Source organism: Puntigrus tetrazona, chromosome 20, assembly GCF_018831695.1.
Source record: "Puntigrus tetrazona isolate hp1 chromosome 20, ASM1883169v1, whole genome shotgun sequence".
NCBI classification, from domain to species: Eukaryota; Metazoa; Chordata; class Actinopteri; order Cypriniformes; family Cyprinidae; genus Puntigrus; species Puntigrus tetrazona.
The window spans coordinates 24,474,283-24,497,615 of record NC_056718.1 but is presented as its reverse complement, the minus strand read 5'-3'; the positions used below and the strand labels follow the sequence as shown (position 1 = coordinate 24,497,615).

At 35.7% G+C, this 23,333-nt stretch overlaps 5 protein-coding genes across 5 annotated transcripts in view; 2 read left to right on the top strand and 3 right to left on the bottom strand.

Annotated features, from left to right (window-relative positions):
- rbm25b (RNA binding motif protein 25b) overlaps positions 1-4,864 on the top strand; it is a 17,779-nt gene extending 12,915 nt beyond the window's left edge. Inside the window, exons 14-19 of the mRNA XM_043219080.1 lie at positions 1-125; positions 1,049-1,427; positions 2,487-2,779; positions 3,310-3,415; positions 4,155-4,202; positions 4,276-4,864. The exon at positions 1-125 is cut by the window's left edge and continues 26 nt beyond it. Coding sequence (XP_043075015.1) covers positions 1-125; positions 1,049-1,427; positions 2,487-2,779; positions 3,310-3,354 — 842 coding nt within the window. The 3' untranslated portion in view covers positions 3,355-3,415; positions 4,155-4,202; positions 4,276-4,864. The remainder of the gene's footprint in view (positions 126-1,048; positions 1,428-2,486; positions 2,780-3,309; positions 3,416-4,154; positions 4,203-4,275) is intronic.
- A 1,377-nt stretch (positions 4,865-6,241) lies between these two features.
- On the bottom strand, positions 6,242-11,873 carry eif2s1b (eukaryotic translation initiation factor 2, subunit 1 alpha b). Its single transcript, XM_043219087.1, has 8 exons — positions 11,728-11,873; positions 10,503-10,745; positions 9,429-9,508; positions 9,206-9,357; positions 9,022-9,128; positions 7,631-7,728; positions 7,414-7,557; positions 6,242-6,511 (listed from the first exon to the last, which is right to left on the bottom strand). The coding sequence occupies exons 2-8, from the start codon at positions 10,741-10,743 to the stop codon at positions 6,386-6,388; spliced, it is 948 nt and encodes a 315-aa protein (XP_043075022.1). The 5' UTR covers positions 10,744-10,745; positions 11,728-11,873; the 3' UTR covers positions 6,242-6,385.
- Positions 11,874-12,127: 254 nt separating this feature from the next.
- Positions 12,128-15,544, top strand: atp6v1d (ATPase H+ transporting V1 subunit D). The gene is made up of 9 exons (XM_043219689.1): positions 12,128-12,345; positions 13,132-13,249; positions 13,389-13,468; positions 13,554-13,621; positions 13,717-13,761; positions 14,419-14,522; positions 14,595-14,661; positions 14,744-14,822; positions 14,974-15,544. Exons 1-9 carry the CDS (start codon positions 12,305-12,307, stop codon positions 15,116-15,118), a joined length of 747 nt encoding a protein of 248 aa, XP_043075624.1. The 5' UTR covers positions 12,128-12,304; the 3' UTR covers positions 15,119-15,544.
- Positions 15,304-23,333, bottom strand: part of pals1b (protein associated with LIN7 1, MAGUK family member b) — a 25,323-nt gene continuing 17,293 nt past the window's right edge. Inside the window, exons 12-15 of the mRNA XM_043220551.1 lie at positions 18,437-18,580; positions 16,078-17,817; positions 15,959-15,978; positions 15,304-15,607 (exon numbers count right to left, since the gene is read on the bottom strand). Coding sequence (XP_043076486.1) covers positions 17,641-17,817; positions 18,437-18,580 — 321 coding nt within the window. The 3' untranslated portion in view covers positions 15,304-15,607; positions 15,959-15,978; positions 16,078-17,640. The remainder of the gene's footprint in view (positions 15,608-15,958; positions 15,979-16,077; positions 17,818-18,436; positions 18,581-23,333) is intronic.
- Positions 19,798-23,333, bottom strand: part of LOC122324917 — an 8,141-nt gene continuing 4,605 nt past the window's right edge. Inside the window, exon 4 of the mRNA XM_043219687.1 lies at positions 19,798-22,111. Within this exon, the coding sequence (XP_043075622.1) occupies positions 19,885-22,111 (2,227 nt within the window). The 3' untranslated portion in view covers positions 19,798-19,884. The remainder of the gene's footprint in view (positions 22,112-23,333) is intronic.

The window sequence follows — 23,333 nt, the reverse complement described above, 5'->3', positions numbered from 1 at the left end:
GGGACAGAGAGAAGGAGATGGAGCTGGATGAACGTGACAGGAAGCGTGAGAAGGAAGAGCTGGAGGAGATCAGACAGAGGCTGCTCGCAGAAGGACACCCAGATCCAGACGCTGAGCTGCGCAGGGTGAGTGCACCGGCATGCTTCAGACATCTACATTCATCTAGCGTTTTAAATGCGTGCAAATCAAATGAAAAATACAAATCGATGCATTATTTTCAAATGTGGTTTTTAAACGAATCGTTTGGTTTCATTGTTTTGTTGTCGACCAAATTATCAGTAGGTTAAAAAAACTGAGCAAAACAGTGCATTTAAATGAATCGTTTTATTGCATTGTCTTTATTATTTTTTCTTAACAATTTGGTAAACAAGAAAACGGTGAAATAAAATAATTCTTTCAAACATTACATTTAAAAGTATCCTTGTCAGTAATGCAAATGTATAATTTTAATTAAATTCTTTTCATTATTTTAATTGCCATGTTTTTTTTATGAATGACATTCAAATGCAATATTTCAATGAATTATTTTATTTCAGTTTCATTAATACTTTTTTGTTAATTGAAATATTTTCAGATACAATATTGAATTTTTTTTCAATAATGTAGTATTGAATAATAATTTAAATATATTGTTGTTATTATACAGTATATAAAATATTAATACAAATTGTAATTATTCTAACATAATTATTTTATTACATTTGATTTATTATTGAATAATTAAAATGTATTTAAAGAAGTTACATTATTTCCTTAACAACAATTAGTTTTTTTTTTATCAACTAAATAAGTATGGGATTGACATGAACATTTCTAAATATTCATATAGTATTAAATTTTATTGGATTTTTTAAAATTATTTATCATTTATTACAATTTTTTAAATCTAATCTAGTATGAACATCTTATTAATAAAACAATACAAATTATATTAATTAAAATAAGACTTAATTGTGATTCATCTCAGGGCTGAGTGATGTTTCGTGGGTTAAACCCGTAATACTCATAGAAGCGAAGTGCTCATCGTTTTTTCTTTCTTCTTGGTCAGATGGAGGAAGAGGCAGAGCGTTTGCGGCAGCCGCCGGTGAAGCCCGAGCCCGAGGAGGAGAGAGAGCACAAGCCATCTCGAGAAGAGCGTGACCGCGGCCGGGACCGAGAGCGGCGCAAGCCTCACGTCCCTTCTGACGACGACGTAGAGGAAGGGGAGGAGCTGGAGGACGAGGAGGAGGTCAAGCCCTGCCTCAAACCCACCATGCGGCCCATCGTGGCCGCCCCCTCGGTGTCCTCCGCCAGCGGGAACGCCACGCCCAACACGCCCCGAGAAGAGTCGCCCTGCGGCATCATCATCCCTCATGAGAACTCGCCGCCCGAGATCCCGCTTCAGGAGGAGAACCGGCCCAAGATCGGACTCAGCCTCAAACTGGGTGGTACGGACAGTAACTTATTACTTCAATTGATACGCTTTTTTTCAGAGTTTTCACTTTTGCAAAGATACTTTTAAAAATGTTATTTATTTGAAATTGACATCCCTTTATATATATATATATAAATATATATATATATATATATATATATATATATATATATATATATATATATATATATATATATGTGTGTATATATATATATATATATATATATATATATAGATATATATATATATATATATATATATATATATATATATATATATATATATATATATATATATGTATATATATATATATATATATATATATATATATATATATATATATATATATATATATATATATATATATATATATATATATATATATATATATATATATATATATATATATATATATATATATATATATATATATATATATATATATATATATATATATATATATATATATATATATATATATATATATATATATATATATATATATATATATATATATATATATATATATATATGTATATATATATATATATAATGTATATGTGTGTAATATGTATAAATATATAATAAATTTTTATAATACAAAAAGCAAATATTTAAGAATAACTGCGTAAATAAGTATTTTTACTTTCAATTAGTTCAAGTATAATAAAGAATAATTTAAATATTATAGTTAAATAGATTTATAGTTAATTTTTATAATGGAAATTTGTTAATGATAAATTATTAATGAAAATGTATACATTTTTATTTTAGAAATGCAAATAATTTTTTTAATATGCATTATTGTAACACCTTAATTTATTTTAATTAGAAAAATATAGTATTTAAATAAATTAAGATTGAAAATTAAAACGTATATTTCATTATCTTTATAGTAAATTTTTTTGTTTATTAATGAAAAGTAATTGCATAACTAACTTATTAGTGACAGATAAATATTTAACTTGTATTTAAGTTTTTTTCTTTTTCATTTCATGACAAATAAATATTATAATACTATACATCATAAGAAATAAAAGTTTGGCTCAGTTTCCGTTCGTCTCGTCCCAAGGTTCGACCGGTAGCCCGGGACAGCCCAGCGTAGCGAAGCGGAAGAAGCTAGCGGTCGAAAGCGTCTTCAACCGCTTCGATGATGATGAAGTGGACGAGGCGCCTCGGAAAAGGAAGCTGGTGCCTTTAGACTACGAGGACGAGGAGAAGGGAGCAGACGTGAGCACGGCGGCCGGCGGGAAAGGAGTCAATACAGAAGAGAAGCGCAAACACATCAAGAGTCTGATTGAGAAGATTCCCACGGCTAAACCAGAGCTCTTCAACTATCCTCTCGACTGGTCTGTCGTCGACACGGTGAGAGCCGTCTGACCAAGACACCATTCAGACTTATTTACAGTTTAAAAATAAATACATACTTTTTTTTGTTTTATTTTTTTGCCGTATGTTTTTTTTTGTTTTTTTTTGTATTATGTGATTCCATTTCAATGCTTTTAAATAATCAGTGATTTTTTTTAATTTTAATTTTATTTTATAAAACTTTAAAGCAGCTTGACTAATCAAATGATTTTATAAATATATATAACAGCTTATATATATATATATATATATATATATATATATATATATATATATTATAAAATTTGTTATAGGGCTCTATGAAATGTTTTATTTACATAAATTCTATGTTGTCTCTGAGTTTTCCTGGATCAAAAACTGGTAATCAGTTGAAAGCATAAAATTTTTTGAAATTATTTATTTCTGTGTGTAATCAAATGCAAATTTAGCCTTGTTCGGTTTTTAATTTTTTTTTTTTTTTTGCTCTTTAATCTTAATGATTTAATGTGGGTTTATGTGTAACCAGAAAATGTTTTTAATGTTCACAGACCCTTATGGAGAAAGCGTATTCGACCGCGATCGTGGATCAATAAAAAGATTGTAGAGTACATTGGTGAAGAAGAAGCCACATTAGTTGACTTTGTTTGCTCTAAGGTAAGACATTTATAAGGTTTCTTCAGAAGAGACTGAGTGCTAATTCTAATGCATTTTCACACATTTCTTTTGTAAGGAAAAAATATATATATTTGTGTGTGTGTATGTATATATATATATATATATATATATATATATATATATATATATATATATATATATATATATATATTATATATATATATATTATTATATATATTTTTTATATATTTTTTCAATAATGTTTCTTTAAATGAAAATAGCAATTTAATTAAATTGTATACATTAGTTTAATGACAAATACATTGATATTCAAATAGTATTTCAATATTTTCGTCATCATTAAAATACATTTTTAAATTGTTTAATTTGGACTTTTTATATAAAATAAATTAAATCCATATAATTTACATACATTTTTGTAATTTTGTAAAAAAAACAACATTAAACCCAAATTTGTTAAATAATTAAATATTTGATTTTCTGTTCATCAGTGGTTAAAAAAATGTGAATTATTTATAAAGTTTTAATTATTATTATTATTATTTTTTTTTTTAAATAAAGGAGTAATATAATTATTGTTGTAATTTACTATGTTTGAAAACACGCATCAATTCACATTTTTTCTAAACGTTAAATAATTGTATTAATTAATATTACTCCTTTTAATTGCGGGTGTTCCTTGAAACACTTTTCCCTCATTATGAACCTTAAACTGTGCACTGGATGAGCGTCTCAGCACCAGTCTGTTTATCCTCAGGTAATGGCTCACAGCACGCCTCAAGGCATCTTGGATGACGTTGCGATGGTAAGTTTAATCTTCAGCCCCTCTGTTGAAGCCTCGTCTCCACGACCTAACCTCTTCACCTTCATCCCCTCAGGTGCTGGACGAAGAGGCCGAGGTCTTCATAGTTAAAATGTGGAGGTTATTGATTTACGAAACCGAAGCCAAGAAGATCGGCCTCGGGAAATGAACAAGCGCCGACGAACTTTGCTTTCTACTTCCCGTTCGGGCCGGACAGCTCATCTAGGTTTCGAAAACAACTTGGGAAACTCGACCATTTCCGACCTTTTGGAGTTAACACACACACACACACACGCACACACACTGAGCCGTTTGATTTCTCCCGCCCCAGACGCCGAGAGGAAGAGGCTGGGTTTCTCAGTCTTCCCGTTGAGTCCGTCTTCGGCGTAGAGGAAGCCGTTTGTAAATTGTTTCCTGTAACGATCGCCAATCTCGTCTGGGTTGTGATTATTATTATTAAATTTTTTGCCGTTTCTCTTCTTTTGGTCGCTCTCACCAACCGAACCAAAGAGTTTTCCCCAGTTGTTTGGCTGAAACTAAAGCAGCTGATTGACCCCGACACTGTCCCCGAAGTTCTCGCGAAACTGATCGACATCACAACAATTGATCGTCATTGTTTTTGTACTTATCAGTGGATGTGTTTTGAATAAAAGTGATTTCTTTTTTTTTTCTTTTTTTTTTTAGTAAAATCATTTCGTGTGCTCTTTAATGCGTCCTGGTTTCAGAACAAATGCAACACTAAAATTAATATTGAATATGACCTTTTTTGCGGCTCGTTTTCGAGGGGAGAAGAGCTTAATTATTACCTTTAAGGCGCTGAGGTATATTTGTAGAAGTAACTAAATTTTTTTATTGATTGAAATAAAAATTATATGATATCTTAATGATTTTTGGCAAAGATCATGTTTCACCAGAGAAACACTTGTGAACCTCTGATTTGTGCTAAAAACTTTTATTTGGACAACTTTGAGGATTGCTATTTATGTACTTTTAAACAGATTTTCTCATTTTATCTGCAAGTTTTTTAATCGCAATTTAAAAAAATGCACCTTTATGAAAGGTTTTGTGGTTTAGGGTCACGTTTATTACTTTGCAATGACTTGAAGGCAACTGAATTCTTCATATATATATATATTTATATATACTTTATCAAAAATAGGTTTGACCTGAAATCATCGGGACAAATGTTTTTATTTTTCAAAGAAGTTAAAAATTAACTGGAAACACTTTTATTCAGGTCTTTTTTTTTTTTTTTAATATTTTTTTGTAATTTTTCTTTCCAAGTTTAAATATAAGTTGCCTTAGCAATAGCTGAAAATATGTGCGTGTATATATATATATGTAATGTATAAATACTAACACAAAAGTTTGGAAACATATTTTATGCTCAAAGACAGAAAACAGTAATGCGAAATATTTGTATGAAAATGAAAAAGTATTTCTGTGGTGAAAGCTGTATTTTCAGCGTCACATGATCCTTCAGAAATCATTCTAATATACGTTATTATTAATATGATTTATATTTATAATTAGTCTGTTTACCACTCTATATATTTGTCAGCATTTATTCCAAGTAATAAAAGCGGTCTTAGTTTTAGTAAACTATAGCACTGGAAAAAAATTTCCAGTTCTTGTTTTGACAAGTTCAATGTTTTTATTTAATGTCGATTTATGAATTGACATTCTATTATATATATATTCACAAATATATCAAAAAATATAAAAAAATTATATATTCACAAATATTAAGAATACTAAAAAAAACAGCCAAACCAAAGATATTTAGTGTTTTTTTTTTTTTTTCTTCTCAACCAAACCTTTGAATTCAACAATTTAGCATTTAATACACAATACGCTGTATTCGAAAGCATTTTTTAAATGTATATATTTTACTATAACATACATTAAAAACCTTTTTGCTTTTAATGCTTAAGCACACACGTAATGTACTTATGTTTTTCGGTTAGACATTTTGAGCGAAACGCTCACTTTCGAATATTATTCACCAGCAGCGCAGATAAAAAATAATACAAAACTCCCGAGAAGTTTCCAGACTTTTACTGAGATCGAAGCAGAGCGTCTTCGGCTGAATCAGTGTTAACACAGCGAAGGGTTAAAAGGCCACCGGTTCAGAGTCGGCTTTATAATGTTTGTGTAAAAGTGATTTTCCTGCAGCGTGGGTTGATCTACTCGTCTGTCTTGGCCTCCATCTCCTCGGCGTCGTCGTCTCCGTCCACCTCGGCGTTCTCTCGCTCCAGACGCTCCAGCTGTCTCTGCAGCTCCGTCTCGTCTGTGTCCGTCACCACTTTAGGCTGAACGCAGAGGAAAGGCTTTAAGTATGCTCATACACTGCTTTGGGTTTTTTTTTTCTACTCGCTATAGGACTGCACTGTGCAGACGTTTATTTAATTTAATCCTAAATTGTTATTTTCTGAAGAAAAAGTTAAAGAAAGCATTGCTTTGTTTCATAGTTTTCAATGAATAAGATTTTTTTTTAAAAAAAAAACATTATTATTATTTATACTTGGTACCATGCATTCATTTATGTGAATCCATTTTTACAATTATTTTATTACTACTATTAATTCATTATGTGAATCTTTTTGTGTGATTTTTTAAAATATTTAAAACATTTTATATGTATATACATATATATATATATATATATACACACACTATATACATATATATGTGTGTGCATATATATATATATATATATATATATATATATATATATGCATATATATATATATATATATATATATGTGTGTGTGTCTTGTATATATATATATATATATATATATACACACACACATAAAAGTACAGCATTTTTTGTTTTCATACATTTTTTCTACTCATTCATTCCATACTACACATTTTTTACTGAAATAATTATTAATCATTTCTATTAAATTTCTAACAATTCTTTATCCACTTTTCATTTCAATCTGTTTTTATGATGCATTTTATTTTTATTTATTAATACGTATTTATTTTTCACTGGTTATAGTCTTCTTTAAACTTGGTCCAGTCTTTTGAAAAGTTCTATACTGTATATAGTAAATAATATCACGCTCGACGAAAAACATTAATGCGGGAGAACACAATCGGAGCAGGTATTTATAAAACGTGCATGTATTTTTTAATATGGTTTTGTGTTCGTCATTTAAGATCAAGTGTCTTCCACGCTATCAGTAAATGTGAGGGTCCTGACCTCCATCTGGACGTTGAAGACGCCTCTCTTCTCCTCGATGCGCTCCTTGATGGCGGTCATGGCCTGGTTGAGCACGGACAGACCCTCGGTGCGCTCCAGGGTGGTGGTGGTCATGACGTACCGCGGCGGAGCGATCAGGTTGATCTGGAAGGAAATCACCTGGTGAGAAGCCGCTCAGGAAGCTGCTGGAGCTGGATGGACAGGAAGTGGACCTCACCTTGATGGGCATGGCCTCCGTGGAGCAGCTAAGCCCCGCCCTCAGAGCGTCTTTGACGGCATCGATGCCTTCATATCCGTAACACGCTACCTCAATATCTGTCCACATCAACATAATAAAAGATATAAAAGAGAGAAATATTTCCTTGTTTTTTGACTTTGTACTAGCTTTTGAGCGATATATATATATATATATATATATATATATATATATATATATATATATATATATATATATATAACACACATACACATTATATATATATATATATATATATAAAACACCACAGTAAAAAATTTGGTATTTGAAAAATAATATTGTGAAACTAATAATAATATTGCGAACACTTCAACATGACAATTTTATTGTATTTTTTTATCAAGTGTTAAAAACAGTTCATTTTTTCAAATTTCTTTGATGAATAGAAACGTTCTAAAAATGCATATATATATATATATATATATATATATATATATATATATATATATATATATATATATAATATATTGATAAAAAATTAAAAATAACCTGTCATGTTAGTGTTATATATATTAGATAATAATATTGCGAACACTAACATGACAGGTTATTTATAATTTTTTATCAATGTTAAATTTCATACCAATTTCATGTCAATGTTTTATTTTTTCAAATTTCTTTGATGAATAGAACGTTCTAAAAATTGCATTTATCTACAATAGAAAACTTTTGTAACATTATAAGCATTGCACTTTCCCTTTCGACAAATTCCTTGCTGAATAAAAATTAATTCAATCCAATTTTTTTGTTTACTTCAAAATTTGGATCAGCAGTATAACTCATTGAACTTGCATTTGAATTTATTTTTTTAAATTACAGAATATTTATTAAAAAAAAAAATAATAAAAAAATTATATATATATATATATTTATATATATATATATATATATATATATATATATATATATTTTATTTGATATATATTATTTTTATTGTAATTATCTTTTTATATAAAGCATGAAAAGTACTAATGTGTTACAACGTTAGTTTGTTTTTAATAGTTTCACTCATAAAACGGATTGTTTCGCTTCTTGATTCTGATTGGTCGAGCAAAGTTCAAAGCCGCTGTAAATCACTCCACAAACCTACACCTTTGTTTACATTTGTGTGTTGCTCGGCAACCCCTCCGTTAGAACTACAACCGTTTCCGAGGAACTACACCGGTCTGCTGGAAGCGTACTGTTATTATTAGCATCGTTACACGCTCCAGTTTTTTTTGCAAAACATTACTAAGTATATGGAATAACGGTTTTCTAAAAGCAGTAGCGCCGCTGGATTTCTACCAGCCAGTGACGGTACACCCTGCTTCACTTTGTGCCCCTCAGCTGATACACATTCACGAGCTCCGTACCGGCTCTGATTTTGACCGCCTGCGGAGTGAGGCGTCTGTTGATGTTGTCGATGAGCACGTTCCTCTCCTCCTCCGTCAGATCCAAGCCGTCCAGGATGGCCGGGTCGCTGGAAATAAAACCGCAGGAAATGAGCAAAGACTTCGGCGTTCACTTCGCACTAGCGGTCAGCGCTCGATCACTCACGACACGGCCTGCTTGAAGACGTCGTAGGCGCCGTATCCGGGTTTCTTGTACTTCTCGTCGAACACCCAGGCCGTTCGCTGGAACAAACTCTCCAGCTGTTCGTCTTTGGTGTACTCCAGCACTTCAGCCACGTGCCGTAAAATACTGTACACCTGCGGCAGAGCGACACGCGTCAGCGCCGGCTTCACCGCCGTCTCCAACAGATCAAGACACGCTTACTCACTGTTTTAGATTTGGTGAACTTATCCTCGCACTTAATGGCTTCTTCCGGAGACACTCTTCTCTTGGACAAATCAATGTATCCTGAAGAGGAAGAAGAAGAAGAACGCGTCGAAGCGGTCACATATAAAACAAAAAGAAAAACGCCCCTCGAACGAAAGATAAAGGCACTAGTTAATATCTGTTTTAGCTTTACATTTAGCCATTTAGCGGAGAAATGCGACATATACATACACACACACTCACACACACACACACACACATACATACATACACACACACATATATATATATATATATATATATATATATACATACATACACACACACACACATTTATATATACACATACACACACACACACACACATATACATACACACACACTCACACACACATATATACACACTCACACACCTATATATACACACTCACACACACATATATATATATACACACACATATACACACATATATATATACACTCACACACACACATATATATATATATATATATATATATATATATATATACACACACATATACACACATATACACATACACACACACACACACATATATACACACACACACACACACACACACACACACATATATATATATATATATATATATATACATACACACACACACACACACACACACACACACACACACACACACACACACACACATATATATATATATATATATATATATATATATATATATATATATATATAACTGTATATATATATTATATATATCTCTAACTATCAGAACTGTTTTCTGTGCTATTTCTGTGCTCAAAGCTGAATTTTCATTCTTCAGTGTCACACAATCCTTCAGAAATCCCTCTAACACACACACACACACACACACACACATAAACCAGCTGTGCTGCCCTGTGTCTCTGCAGAAACGGATGCGTTTTATCTTTCAGGATTCACCAAAGCATTAAAAATTGCATTTAAAATCTTGATTCAGAAGTATCCGATATGAAAGACAACAGATACAACTAAGAAAGTCATTTAAAAAAAGAATAACCCGCAGGCTCTTGTTTGTGGCCCTGCCTCACCCTTCTCTTTGTCCACTCGGATGACCACCACACACTCGTTGCGTCCGATGCGGATGAGTTTGTTGATGGAGCGGATGCGTCTGCGGGACAGTTCGCTCAGCAGGATCATGCCCTCGATGTTGTTGTACTCCAGCAGACTGACATACGCTCCCATCTCAGCGATGGAGCGCACGTTCACCATCACCACATCCTCCACCTCCGGGAAACGGTGCTGATAAAACCTACAGCTGAGGCCCGGCATGTCTGCCCAACACAACAAGCGCACGTCATTCTCACGCTCCTATTTAACTGACAATTATTTTGGATTGGTTTCATTAGAATATATGTACAAAATGTGTATTTTCGTCATAAAAAAACCTGTTAAAAATATACAATGAGGCCATAACAACACAGGTTATAACTAGCAATTCTTTATTAAGCGCTGCATTTTCATTTTTTCATCAGATTTATTTCCTATCAGATACGTATTCAAGCGTTTTTCAATCTTTTAGATGCCACACAAACCCGAGTACGATCATTCTGACGTGAGCGACCGCATTGTAATATTTAAAACGCATATATATATAAAATTGTTGTATTATTATTATTTTTTATATAATTCAAAAACGTGTGCGTGTACAACAAACTATTAAAACTAACAAAAATATAATTTTAACAAATATAAGTATAACTAACTTTAAAAATACCAAAAAGACTGATTACAAATAAATAAATAAATAATAATAATAATAACAATAATAATAATAATAATAATATAACGCTGCTCAATATAGTACAGTACTGTTCATTATTTTATATCCATCCATTTATACATTTTCGTATATATTAATTTTAACCAGCTGTATTGTATTTTAAAAATGTTATTATTATTTTTATTGGCCAGTGCAACTGTATTATTTGTTTTAATCTCATGCCTGTTATTTATTTTCCCCCACAAGTCTACAGTTTTCTATATACAGTAAACAGTGTATAATTTGTTAGATATATTTTTTACAGTTTTTTAATGCTCGCATAATTTACATATTACTTTTGCCGAAGATATGAAAAAGTCTATGTATCTGTTATGTATGTATCGATCTGTCTGTGCATCTGTTCATCAGTGTGAAGTAAATGCGCGCATGCGGCACATGCGTTTTGACAGCAACCATTAAAACCCTCTAATCATCCCCAAAACGAGCTCAACATGAGCCAAACTATCACGGAAGTGAAGGTAACTCGATCCCACCTGACAGGTGTCACAATCGGCTCACTTTAAACCCTTTAAATCTCCAGAAACTCCAGTTTTCTGCGAGCGTTAGTTGCCCATTGATCCTGCGATCAGAGAAAGAATGAAGCCGGCGGCGACCAGCGAACACAACGGGGAAGTTGCGTCAACGCGGCCGCTGTCAATCCCACTTCAAAATAAAAGTCGCGTACTGTGAAAAATAGTAGATGTAGATGTTGTACATATCTTTAATAATTTTTTATTCTATAAAAATATTTTAAAAAACACAATTATCTCTCTCTCGCTCGCTCTTTATGTACAAAACAAAACCGTCACGCGTTATTTTGAAGCGTAAATACCGCTACGTACGAATCCACGCACGTGAGCGACGCGACCAATCGATGCGTGCCGGACGAATCACATGACCTCCAGTCAGCTGATCAAGTCCTGCGTCCTGTAGCTGGGGTCATAGCGATGGTATTATAATCATTTAATCGTGATATTAAATAATTCGACTCCGTATTTAAGCTATCCATTCGACGATATCAACAGCAAAGCATCTCAGCAGTTAGATACAGGGTTTCAATAAAGAAGAAAGATGTCCGGAAAAGATCGGATCGACATTTTTCCCTCTAGAATGTGAGTATTACGGCAAAACGGATGAATTATTTTCAATCGTGCATGAAAACAACCGAGTGACAGCGTTTGATACAAATACATTTATGCACTTCATGGTTTTAGCAAGCTGTTAAGATCTCAATCCACGAACTAAAATAAGATGGAGTCGCGCGTTCTCTAGGTTTTATGATTTATAAATCGATTGGAGGTAAAGAGTCACGCATCAGGCCAAATGCACGTCGTTTTACAAAATATTAATAATGAAGTATCTCTAATATTTGTGTGTAGTGCGTTTTATGTAGTTTATGTAATTCAGTGTAGTTGAATTGTAGATTTACACATTTAAATATATTATGCGTTTTATATAAATTGCGTATTTTATGCGTTTGGCACTATATATGAACGCATAACGTATTTGCCTATATAACTCGATACGGTGTATGACAATATTCAAGTTTTTTTTTTTTTTTTGCATTTATATAAATCAAGTGAAATTAAACCATTCAGTAAATTTAAGTGACCTCAGAAGAGGAAGTGATATTATTCACAGTCATGTGAGCCAAAAGTCTACAGACCAGAAACTGAACCGAAATACTATCGCATATAGTGGTTTTAACCTAAAATAGTGCAATATTTACATTAAACGATCACATTAGAATAACGAAATAAATGCTAAAATGCATAGTGAGACCAAAAAAATGTAAGCACATGAGAAGCGCATTACATAATAGTCATACGTTTCCCTTCATGCTCACAGCCTTTATATATTGCTTTTTGTTTATGATGCGTTATTGCGTGTCGCGTCAGGGCTCAGACCATTATGAAAGCTCGACTGAAAGGAGCTCAAACTGGCCGGAGTTTGCTGAAGAAGAAAGCTGATGCCCTGTCCATGCGATTTCGGCAAATCCTTCGAAAAATCATTGAGGTATAACATCATACCTATGCTTTTAATGTGTTACACGATTGCTTTTTAGATTGTTTTTTACTTTTTATTTATTTTATATGCTGCCTTCGTTTGTGTTGCTCTTTTTTGATAAAATAACTACTACTACTCGATCCTTCAGACTAAGACGCTGATGGGAGAAGTGATGAGAGAAGCTGCCTTTTCATTAGCCGAGGCCAAGTTCGCAGCCGGTGACTTCAGGTAGTTAAAAAAATCTCATTTAAGCGGTGTTAAATCGGCGTTAAAGCGGGATCTCAGTGCATGTGTCTGAATTCTGTCCCATCAGCACCACGGTCATCCAGAACGTGAACAAGGCCCAGGTCAAGGTCAGAGCGAAAAAGGACAACGTTGCAGGTTCGCCAGATCAGTCGCGTTTCAGCGAAAGCTGTCGTATTTGTTCTGTAACCTTCTCGCCTCACCGTGACCGTGTCGCCTGTGTTTGTTCTCAGGAGTCACTCTCCCGGTGTTCGAGCATTATCACGAGGGAGGAGACAGTAAGTATCCCGTTCCCTTCGTGTTTTAACAGCCAAAAATCCTCAGGCCAGCCCGAGACATGGATGGGTTCGCTGCTTCTTTGGATTCGGCATCGATGGACGCTCTGCAGCGAATGGGTGCCGTCAAGTGTCCAAAGCATCGCGATAATCCACACAGCCGCTCCGGGCCATCAGTTAACATCTATTCAATACCTGCGTTAATGCGTTGGCTAAAATGCAACGAATCCATAACTCCTCCTCCAGTCCATCGCATCAAAATCCACCTGCATACTTGCCTAGAGCTGTTTTGGCTTCATAAGTGCTTTTTGATCCGTGCAGATGTCCCACCTGATTCAAACCAGGCCACTTTTTTTTTTTACTGGAGCACGCTTTATTATATTAAAATTCATATTTTGGTTTGGAGCGAAAACATCTTTTCATGCAGCTCCTGATGTTATAAGCGCTGGACTGGATCATTTATCAGCCGTTCGGACCCTCGTTCTGACGGCACCCATTCACCGCAGAGCGTCCGTCAATGAGCCGGAGATGCAATGCTGTTCCTCCGAATCCGATGGAGAGACGGACTCATCTACGGGGGGGCTCGCGGGGGTAATAGCTTGCGTGAATCTTGAACACGTCGCCACGATCTCAGCTGTGTTTTTTTCTTCTTCTCTGCAGGTTACGAGCTCACCGGTCTGGCCCGAGGTGGAGAGCAGCTGTCTCGGCTCAAGAGGAACTACGCCAAAGCGGTGGAGCTCCTTGTAGAGCTGGCCTCGCTGCAGGTATGGATGTGTCCGTGTCCGTGAAAGCGAACGCTCTACGTTTTTCTAATCGACGCGGTTCGTTCGTTACAGACCTCTTTTGTGACGCTGGACGAGGCCATCAAGATCACAAACCGGCGCGTGAACGCCATCGAGCACGGTGAGACCTCACCTCCGGAGAGAATCAAACCTTCTTTTAAAAGCACTATATGACATGCCGCTCTCGTGTTTTTTCCTCTCAGTGATCATTCCCAGGATCGAGCGCACGCTCACGTACATCATCACTGAGCTGGATGAACGAGAGCGAGAGGAGTTCTACAGGTGAGACATCACTTCACCACACTTCAGACATCTATATCAGTGTTAGTTTAATATCAAGATACTTTGGTAGTGTGTATATATATATATACATATGCATAGTCCAAAATAAGATATTCAGAATATCCACCAACCCTTCGTCCTCTCGTCGCAGGCTCAAGAAGATCCAGGAGAAGAAGAAGCAGCTCCGAGAGAGGACAGAGAAGGAGATCGCCCAGCGTTTGGCGGCACTGGGTCCTATCGCAGAGCCCATGAACATGCTGAACGAAGAGGCCGACGAGGACCTGCTGTTTGAATGAAGCCGCAGACCAACATCATATTTATTCTGTGCGCCTGCCAGGCCGAGCTTCACACGAAAGCTCTTGTTTTGTGTGTATGTCGGTGCCGTGTCACTTTTTTTTGTTCAGGATGAATAGAATATATATCACAGACGGTGTAAAAATTGAGTACGTCCGAATCTGTATCAAGTGCAAGGGTTTTTTACGTTCGAACAAAAAAGGAAAAGCTGTAAAATAGTTGAAACGAATTCGAATGATCATTCCACGCTCCAGTCTTATTGCATGCGTGTTCAACCAGTGCGAGCTTCACCCTAAGTAGTGTGTGATGATAACAGAGTATCCTTAGCAAACTTCAGCCCAGATGCCCGTTTGTTTGGTCTCGGTGTAACGGTGTACCCAGATTTCACTTCCTGTGAATTTAATTTCAATAAATGTGTGTTAATGGTCTTTTGCTGTCGATTGGTTCGCGTGATGCACACCGCTGAAGTGCGTTCCCAACCCTAACCCAACCTCCAACCCTAACCCCAACCGTAACCCCAACCGTAACCCCCAACCTTGCTAACCTAACTCCTAACGTAATTGGTTACCCTAACCCCAACCCTAACCCCAACTAACCTAACCCCAACCCCAACCTAACCCCTAACTCCCCTAACCTAACTAACCCAACCCTAACCCAAACCTAACCCAAACCCTAACTCTAACCCTAACCTAACCCAAACCTAACCCAACCCTAACCCCAACCGTAACCCCAACCCTAACTAACCCCTAACCTAACCCCAACCCTAACCCCAACTAACCCCAACCAACCTAACCCCAACCCCAACCCCAACCCTAACCCCAAACCTAATCCCAACCTCCAACCTCCAACCGTAACCCCAACCCTAACCCAACCTCCAACCCTAACCCCAACCCTAACCCAACCCCAACCGTAACCCCAACCCTAACTCCTAACCCAACCTCCAACCAGAAAGGTAACCAACCTAATCCTAACCAGAAGGTTTTGAAAGCTTACGGCGGATTTTCGGAGAAAATTCTGAGATTTTTCTCGAATTATGATTCATGAACATTTCGAGAAGTCAGAATTCTTATGTGGTAGAATTTTTTTTCTTTTATCCAGCGGTGGAAAGGGCATCCATATAAAGTAAGTGCGGCGTTATGTCAAACAATTTACTAAAGAAAGTCAAATATTAACTGCATTTCAACTCCAATAAATGTTAAAGCAAGAAGGTTCAGTGGCTTTGCGTTCAAACTATCAAGCACTGCATATATATATTTATATATACACCATTTAACTTTTTAATGTCTTTTTTAATGAAAAACAATTTTAACATTAGTTTTGATTCGTCAAATTGTACATTCAACAGGTTTTACATTCAACAATGTCATTAATGTATAATACATCACCTTACAAATAGACTTAAAGCTATATGAGACTGCTCTCGAATATCCTCCATGCTGAGAAAATATTTTGAAATTATGTGTCTATGTTTAGAAGTTATTATTCTTTTTTTATTTTCATTTTCACAGGTATTGAAACGTTAAGAGGTGAAACACTACAAACACGAAACGCTAATAAAACAATATTGCAGAAATGTCCACAATTCTTATAGAAGTCTATATTGCAGCATCTTGGACTTCTTTGCAATGGAAAAAATAGCGTGCTGTGCATGATGTACAGCATACTGTATTTATATGAATACTTACATTTCATTTAGGGTTTCTCGTGAAACAGTATGTTTAAAAGGATATTTCACTAATAAAAGTGTGAAAAAAGTACCCACCCTTAGGCCATCGGAGATGCGGATGAGTTTGTTTCTTCATCAGATTGCTCTGAAGTGAATGGGTGCCGTCAGAATGAGAGTCCAAACAGATACAAACGTTACAATAATCCACACCGCTCCAGTCCAGCAATTAATAGCTTTGAGAAGATCAAAGCTGTGTTTGTAAGAAACGGACGTCTTTAAACTTCAAAACATTGCTTCTCGCTATAACACAAGTCTACTTTCTATAATCCAAAACACTTCCTCCAGCGAACGACGGAATCAGGAGAGAAATCTGCGCAGATCGAGCACCATTTGCGAGCCAGAGCAGTATTCGTGAGACTTTTTTTTTCACTGGAGGAATTATTACGGATTATAGATTCGTGTTTTGAAGACAAAAAGGTCTTGATGACGGATTTGTTTCTTACAGACACGCCGCTTCTAAAGTGATCAAGTAATTATCGTGTTTTTATCGGCTGTTCTGACCCTCATTCTGACGGCACCCATTCACTGCAGAGCGTCCGTTGCTGAGACACCGATGCAATGCAATGCAAGAAACAAACTCAGCTACATCTCGGATGGCATAAGGGTGAGAAAATGTGTATTTTGGGGTGAACTATACCTTTAACAAGCAGACACACACACACACGTTAAAAGTTAGCATACTGCGCACAATATGCAAACCTCAGAAATAGTATGAGTAGTGTGGCGGCTCGCCGTTTCAAACATACCAAACATTTCTAGCCTTCAACACAAAAAACACAATTCCCTGTGGACGTGTTTTTAGCTGACCCAGGCTGAAGGGACCCACTGCGGCTCCATGTCCAGTTTGTCAATAAGTCTCAGCAGCTCGGAGACGCTCTTCTCCTGCTCAGTGTTTGTGATGACCGCCTCGAACAAGTGACCGTAGCTGTGCTCCATCTCACGCACTTTCTCCAAGGTCTCCCTCACATCCTCGGGCTGTGCAAAGGAAACAATTTGATAAGTATTTTTTTTCTCCAAGTGTTTAAAGAGTTATGTTGCATGTGTTCTCAAAAACTACATTCATAATTAAAAAATGTATTGTTAAAAAAAAAAAAAAATTTTTATATAAATATATATATATATATATATATATATAGAGAGAGAGCATGTTTTTGTTTATGTGTACAGTTATTATTATATATATATTTATAACATATTAAATATATTTGTATATAACTTATATAAATGTAACTACTGCATATAACAGATTTTGAATGTGTGTGCCTTTATAGATACATAATATACACAATTAATCATTTGATAGCATATATTTTATATATATATATATATATATACTGTATATATACACACATATATATATATATATACACATACACACATATATATATATACATATATACACACACATATATACATACATATATATATATATATATATATATATATATATATATATATATATATATATATATATATATATATATATATATATATATATATATATATATATATATATATATATATATATATATATATATATATATATATAGTTGACCGTTAGTCTAAATGATCTAAAAGAAAAATGAGTGAAGACCATGTGTTTCTTCACTCCTCTGGTCAGCAGGGTGGAGAATCGCTCCTGAGGAGGAAGAGGAGGAGGAGGAGAAGGAGATGGAGGTGAAGGCCTGATGAAGATGATGTATGGTTTCAGATCTGAGGAACACAGCACTCGTAGGGACTGAGAAAAAACACAAACAACCAAAAGAAATGTAAATCTGAGAAACAAATACAGAACAAGCTCAGAAAACAGCAACAAAAAAAAACGACTTAATATCTAAATGTAGTTAATATATATCAATGTTCACCGTCTTATAGTGAGAGAAGGGTCTCTTTTTCAAATCAAAGCTAATCTGCAACAAATACCAAAAATGACTGGCAAAATGATAAATGTCATGGTCATAATAAAGATTATCTTCCTGGCAATTAAAAAAATTGCATTACTATACGTCCTGCTGTTTTAGAATTATTTGTATTTTTTACATTGCAAACTTATTTCTTACATTATATCACAGTCAGGGGCAGAAAGTAATGGGATTTTAGGGCAAAAAAAATTCTAATATGATTTAATAAATCCCAAAAGATTTTCATTTGTAATAGCTGATTCTCAGTGTTCGTTTTATATCACACATGTTTTGATACATTAATGAAACTTCAAGGTTCATGAACATTGTTTTTTTTTGTCCATGCTTTTTTTGTGCATTTCAAATGTATACATTGGTTATATATTTGACATAGATACATAAAGATGTTTTTTTTCTAAAGATTTTTTTGATCATTGTGCCTCAGATGAAATATCCGTCATTACATAAAACAAAATTGATACCTGAATGCTTATCAAACAGGTTTCCTATAGTGCTGTCAATTGCTTAAAAGAAATTGATCATTTTTCTGAAATAAATTTAATCCCACCTTACATTAAAATATACATTTATGTTGCAATAACTTAATATATTTTTAATATTTAATGCCTTCTTTTTAAGATTGAAGGTAACAGTGATTTCCCTAATATTTAAGCATTGACTATAGCTATTAAACATTACATCATAATTAAGAACTATAAACTTTAACATTTAATAACATAACAGCTATGAATGGGGTGGCCGACCCTAAGCTCCACCCCTGCGCAAAAATTTTAACGCGTTAAGCTGAAAAAAAAATTAATCGCCTGCGTTAACCATTTATTGCAAAACACCACTTTACACCTTCCAGGGAATTACAGCTGATCTCATTGAACTAAGATACGACTAAATATTTGACATACAACAACGACATTTCATCTTTATTTAAACGTTTCTTTTTATAATGAATACTGAAATTCAGCAGTGCTCTTATTTGGCAGAAATGGCACCTGATAAAAACATACACCAAGATGCGAACAGAAAACACGAGACCGTGTCAGTTGTGGTTGTATTTAATAGAGTCATAACTATACAAATAAGAAGTTTATACAAAATGAAATAAAACCCAAACATGCAACATTATCTACAAATCTTCCAGGTGATAATCCATGTGCCATTTCTTGAAGCAGTTACGAGACGACACGAAGCACAGCGCCACCTTGCAGTGGGAGCAGTATATAGGAGTCTTGACTTTGTTTCCTTGCAGTTTGCACATCACACAAACTCGCCTCCCATGCGTAGCATCTGAACCGAAGTACTCCGGATAGCATCGGTCCGTCTGGGCAGGCGAGGCTGGGGGAGACGACTCCGTGTCGGACGGAGTGTCAATAGTTTCAGTAGGGGTCGAAGGCACGTGTGCCACATTTGTAGTGGAGACCAGCGTGTCGGATGTTGAGGGATCTTTGGCAGCAGAGGGATTCTTACTTCGGCCGGCACGTGCAAGTTCAGAAACAAGAGTTTCCCTAAAGACTTTATGGCTGAGAGGAACCTTGTTCTGAGCTTTGGCCAATTCTTGGTGAAGGATGAAACCGTTGACCACTGCGATGTCAAGGAAATGAAAGAAGAAAGTTTTGTACCATTTTGTGCTTTTGTGAAGGATGTTATAATACTCTATGAGGGAATCCGAGAGGTTGACGTTTCCCATGTTTTTGCTGTAGTCCTTTACGGCGGACGGAACTGGAATCAGACGTGTTCTCCAAACCCCATCGGAACCCTTAGCGTTCCTGGCAACCGTATCTCCGGTAAACGCCTTGTGAATCGAGGAACACATGAGGACTTCTCTTGCATCCATCCATTTGACGAACAGAAGAGGGCCTTCCCGACACCAACGGATGGATCCTAATTCTGATCTTCCGCTCAGATCGTTGACCTTCGGTAAACTGGAGGCGTGACGCAACGTGCCACAGGCGAGGATTCGGTTCTGCAACAAATCCAAGACAAGAGTCGGGCTGGTGTAGAAACTGTCCATGTATAACGTATAGCCCTCGCCGAGGACCTTGTGATCCAGGAGTCTCATTACCGAATCGTACCCGGCGCCTTTCCCAGATGACATCAAAGTCTTTCCTTCGTACACAAAGAAATTCCAGGTGTACCCGCAGGATGAATCGGCAAGAACAAAGAGCTTGTAGCCCCATTTAGTTGGTTTGTCATTCATATATCTCTTGATTCTAATTCTATCTTTGGATGCAACCATTCTCTCGTCTACCAGAATCTCTCTGTTGGGATGAAAGTGTTTCTTACACGCCGAAAGAACATCTGTATACAGAGGCTTGATTTTGAGTAGCCGGTCATAAGCCGTAGTGCCTTTCTTCTTATTGTTCTCCTCATCCTCTTGAGGATCACAGAGCTGAAGATTCCAGGAGATGGCTTGAAATCTTGCTTGGGACATGATGGATTGCGGATACGAGAAATTGTACATTCGCTTTCTCGCCCAGTAGTCTGCAATCGACTTCGTCTTAACTAGTCCCATGTAGACAACTAACGCCACATACGAGTAGAACTCCGATACGGTTAGAGGTGCCCAGAGAAACTTCTTTCCAGCTTTCACTCTCTTCTCTGCATTGCTGTTGGTGTTTCGGACAATTGTCTTGACTGCAGAGTTGGTGAAAAAGAGCTGAAACAATTGTAAGGGTGTGTAAGTTGCGTCCGTCGTGAGCTGCGGACCTGGAGTTCGCATGGGAGAGAAATTCGGTAGTACCGGCTCCTCGTCCTCATTGGTGATGTCAAGCCACTTATCTGGCTTGCTGTCAGCTTTCCTACAAGGTGAATCCAAGGCAGAAGATGACCTGCATCTGGTTTGTCTTCGTGAATAAGGAGTTGCGGCCAGCTTTGGTTTCTCTTCGGGCAAAACGGGTTGCGGAATGGCTTCAAATGTGGAAACAGGCTCGGGATTGGGAGCGGGATCCAAACTTGATGCCGGAATGTGATCAATGGGATCGGAAATGATTACGGGAGTGCATTCGGGAGCTGGTAATGAATTTGGGAGGGTTGCAGGAGGAGTATCTGGGGTCGGTTTAAGTATGAAGTTGGGTTTTAAAGCATGCTTTCGAGGCCGGCCTCTCTTTCGTGGTAATGGGGATGGTGGAGGAAGTGCTGGAGGGGTCACGGGCGTGGCTTCAGGGGCGGGATAAGTGGTGGGTGTGGGCGTGGCTTTAGAAGTAGGTTCAGGCGTGGATATAGAGAGTTTGTCTATTGGTCCTGATGATGTGGGCGTAGAGGGGTTGCCTATTCTTGGAGACTGAGCTGATGCAGGAGATTTTGAACGATTTGGACTTTCCACGAGAGGGTTCCAATCGTTGCCAGAATCGAGACTGCAATACAAAACAAACACACTTTACATGCATGACCACAATAACATCAACTGAAAAGTAGTAACTAGTATCTGGGATAACCTTACAAAGCCTCACAATTAAATAATAGTTAAACACAAAATGCGTTGGATACATAAAATGGATAAATGCGTTTGCATGCGTTTTAGTTGAGCATCACATTTGATACATCAGGCTTTTATTGCTAAGAGTACAATATAGGATACATATATAGGCCTTGTACTCTAGAAAGTATTCTATTTGGTGAAGGTTCTGATTTTTTATATAGCCAAAAGGTAAGCTAACATTCATACAAATATCAGTCTATATCACCTAATAATGTCTTAGTAAGATAATTTCACGCTTAGCTTCATGACAGGGTTGCCACACATTTTAAAAGTCAAATTTACTCTGACACAAAGAAATAAAAATACTGACAAAAAAAAAATGCAGATTTCGTCGATAACAAGACAGAAAACATTTTGCTGAGCAGGTTTTTGAATGCATTCACTGAATAAATATAACGCTATATGGTTATTTTGATTAAATATTCAAATTATATTAAATTACTTTACTATTAAAAATAGTAAAGTAAAACTGCTAGTAAATGGTGGCAGTTGACTGTGTTATAAATTAATGAGTGAATTAATAATTAAACCGATTCATTCAAAACACTAATTCAATGAGTAATAAAACTGCTGTCTGGAAAGAAACTTAAAAATACATTGAATATATACTTAATTTATTGTATTTATTTATTGGTTGTTTATTGAAATGTTAAATCAATATCACATTTGCAATCACGCTCGTATTATAGCACTATTGCACATTAAAGAACAACCTCACAAAAATCACAATACACAATTTTTCAAAAAATGATTAAAATCAAACAGAAACGAGCAAAATATGTATTTAACCATGACTACATACAATAACAACATCGAGTTGTTTTAAACTGCCATATCAGAACTCAACACTTAACGCTTCAGAAAAGAATACACATATTTAAAAATTTTAATTGTTTTTAAAATTGTCTAATGACTCACAGGACTCCTTTAAAATATAGAAACAATATATACACAATACAATCCAACACGGCGAGATTAAAAAAAAGTTCCCCAAAAGCCTGATGATCATATTTGATACTGATATCTGAACATGATAATCCTAAAAAGTGACACACGAATAAACAAATACATCTAAGCAGCTTCAGTCCATGTGTTTA

What these genes read in the sequence shown, in the direction of transcription:
- atp6v1d (XM_043219689.1), top strand. Translation starts at nt 12,305, where the DNA reads ATGTCCGGAAAAGATCGGATCGACATTTTTCCCTCTAGAAT. An exon ending in GACATTTTTCCCTCTAGAAT is followed by an intron (nt 12,346 to 13,131) that starts GTGAGTATTACG and finishes GTGTCGCGTCAG; the next exon opens with GGCTCAGACCATTATGAAAG. An exon ending in TTATCACGAGGGAGGAGACA is followed by an intron (nt 13,762 to 14,418) that starts GTAAGTATCCCG and finishes TCTTCTCTGCAG; the next exon opens with GTTACGAGCTCACCGGTCTG.
- eif2s1b (XM_043219087.1), bottom strand. Translation starts at nt 10,743, where the DNA reads ATGCCGGGCCTCAGCTGTAGGTTTTATCAGCACCGTTTCCCGGAGGTG. An exon ending in GTCTTCAAGCAGGCCGTGTC is followed by an intron (nt 9,129 to 9,205) that starts GTGAGTGATCGA and finishes TTTTATTTCCAG; the next exon opens with CGACCCGGCCATCCTGGACG. An exon ending in GGCGGTCAAAATCAGAGCCG is followed by an intron (nt 7,729 to 9,021) that starts GTACGGAGCTCG and finishes TGATGTGGACAG; the next exon opens with ATATTGAGGTAGCGTGTTAC.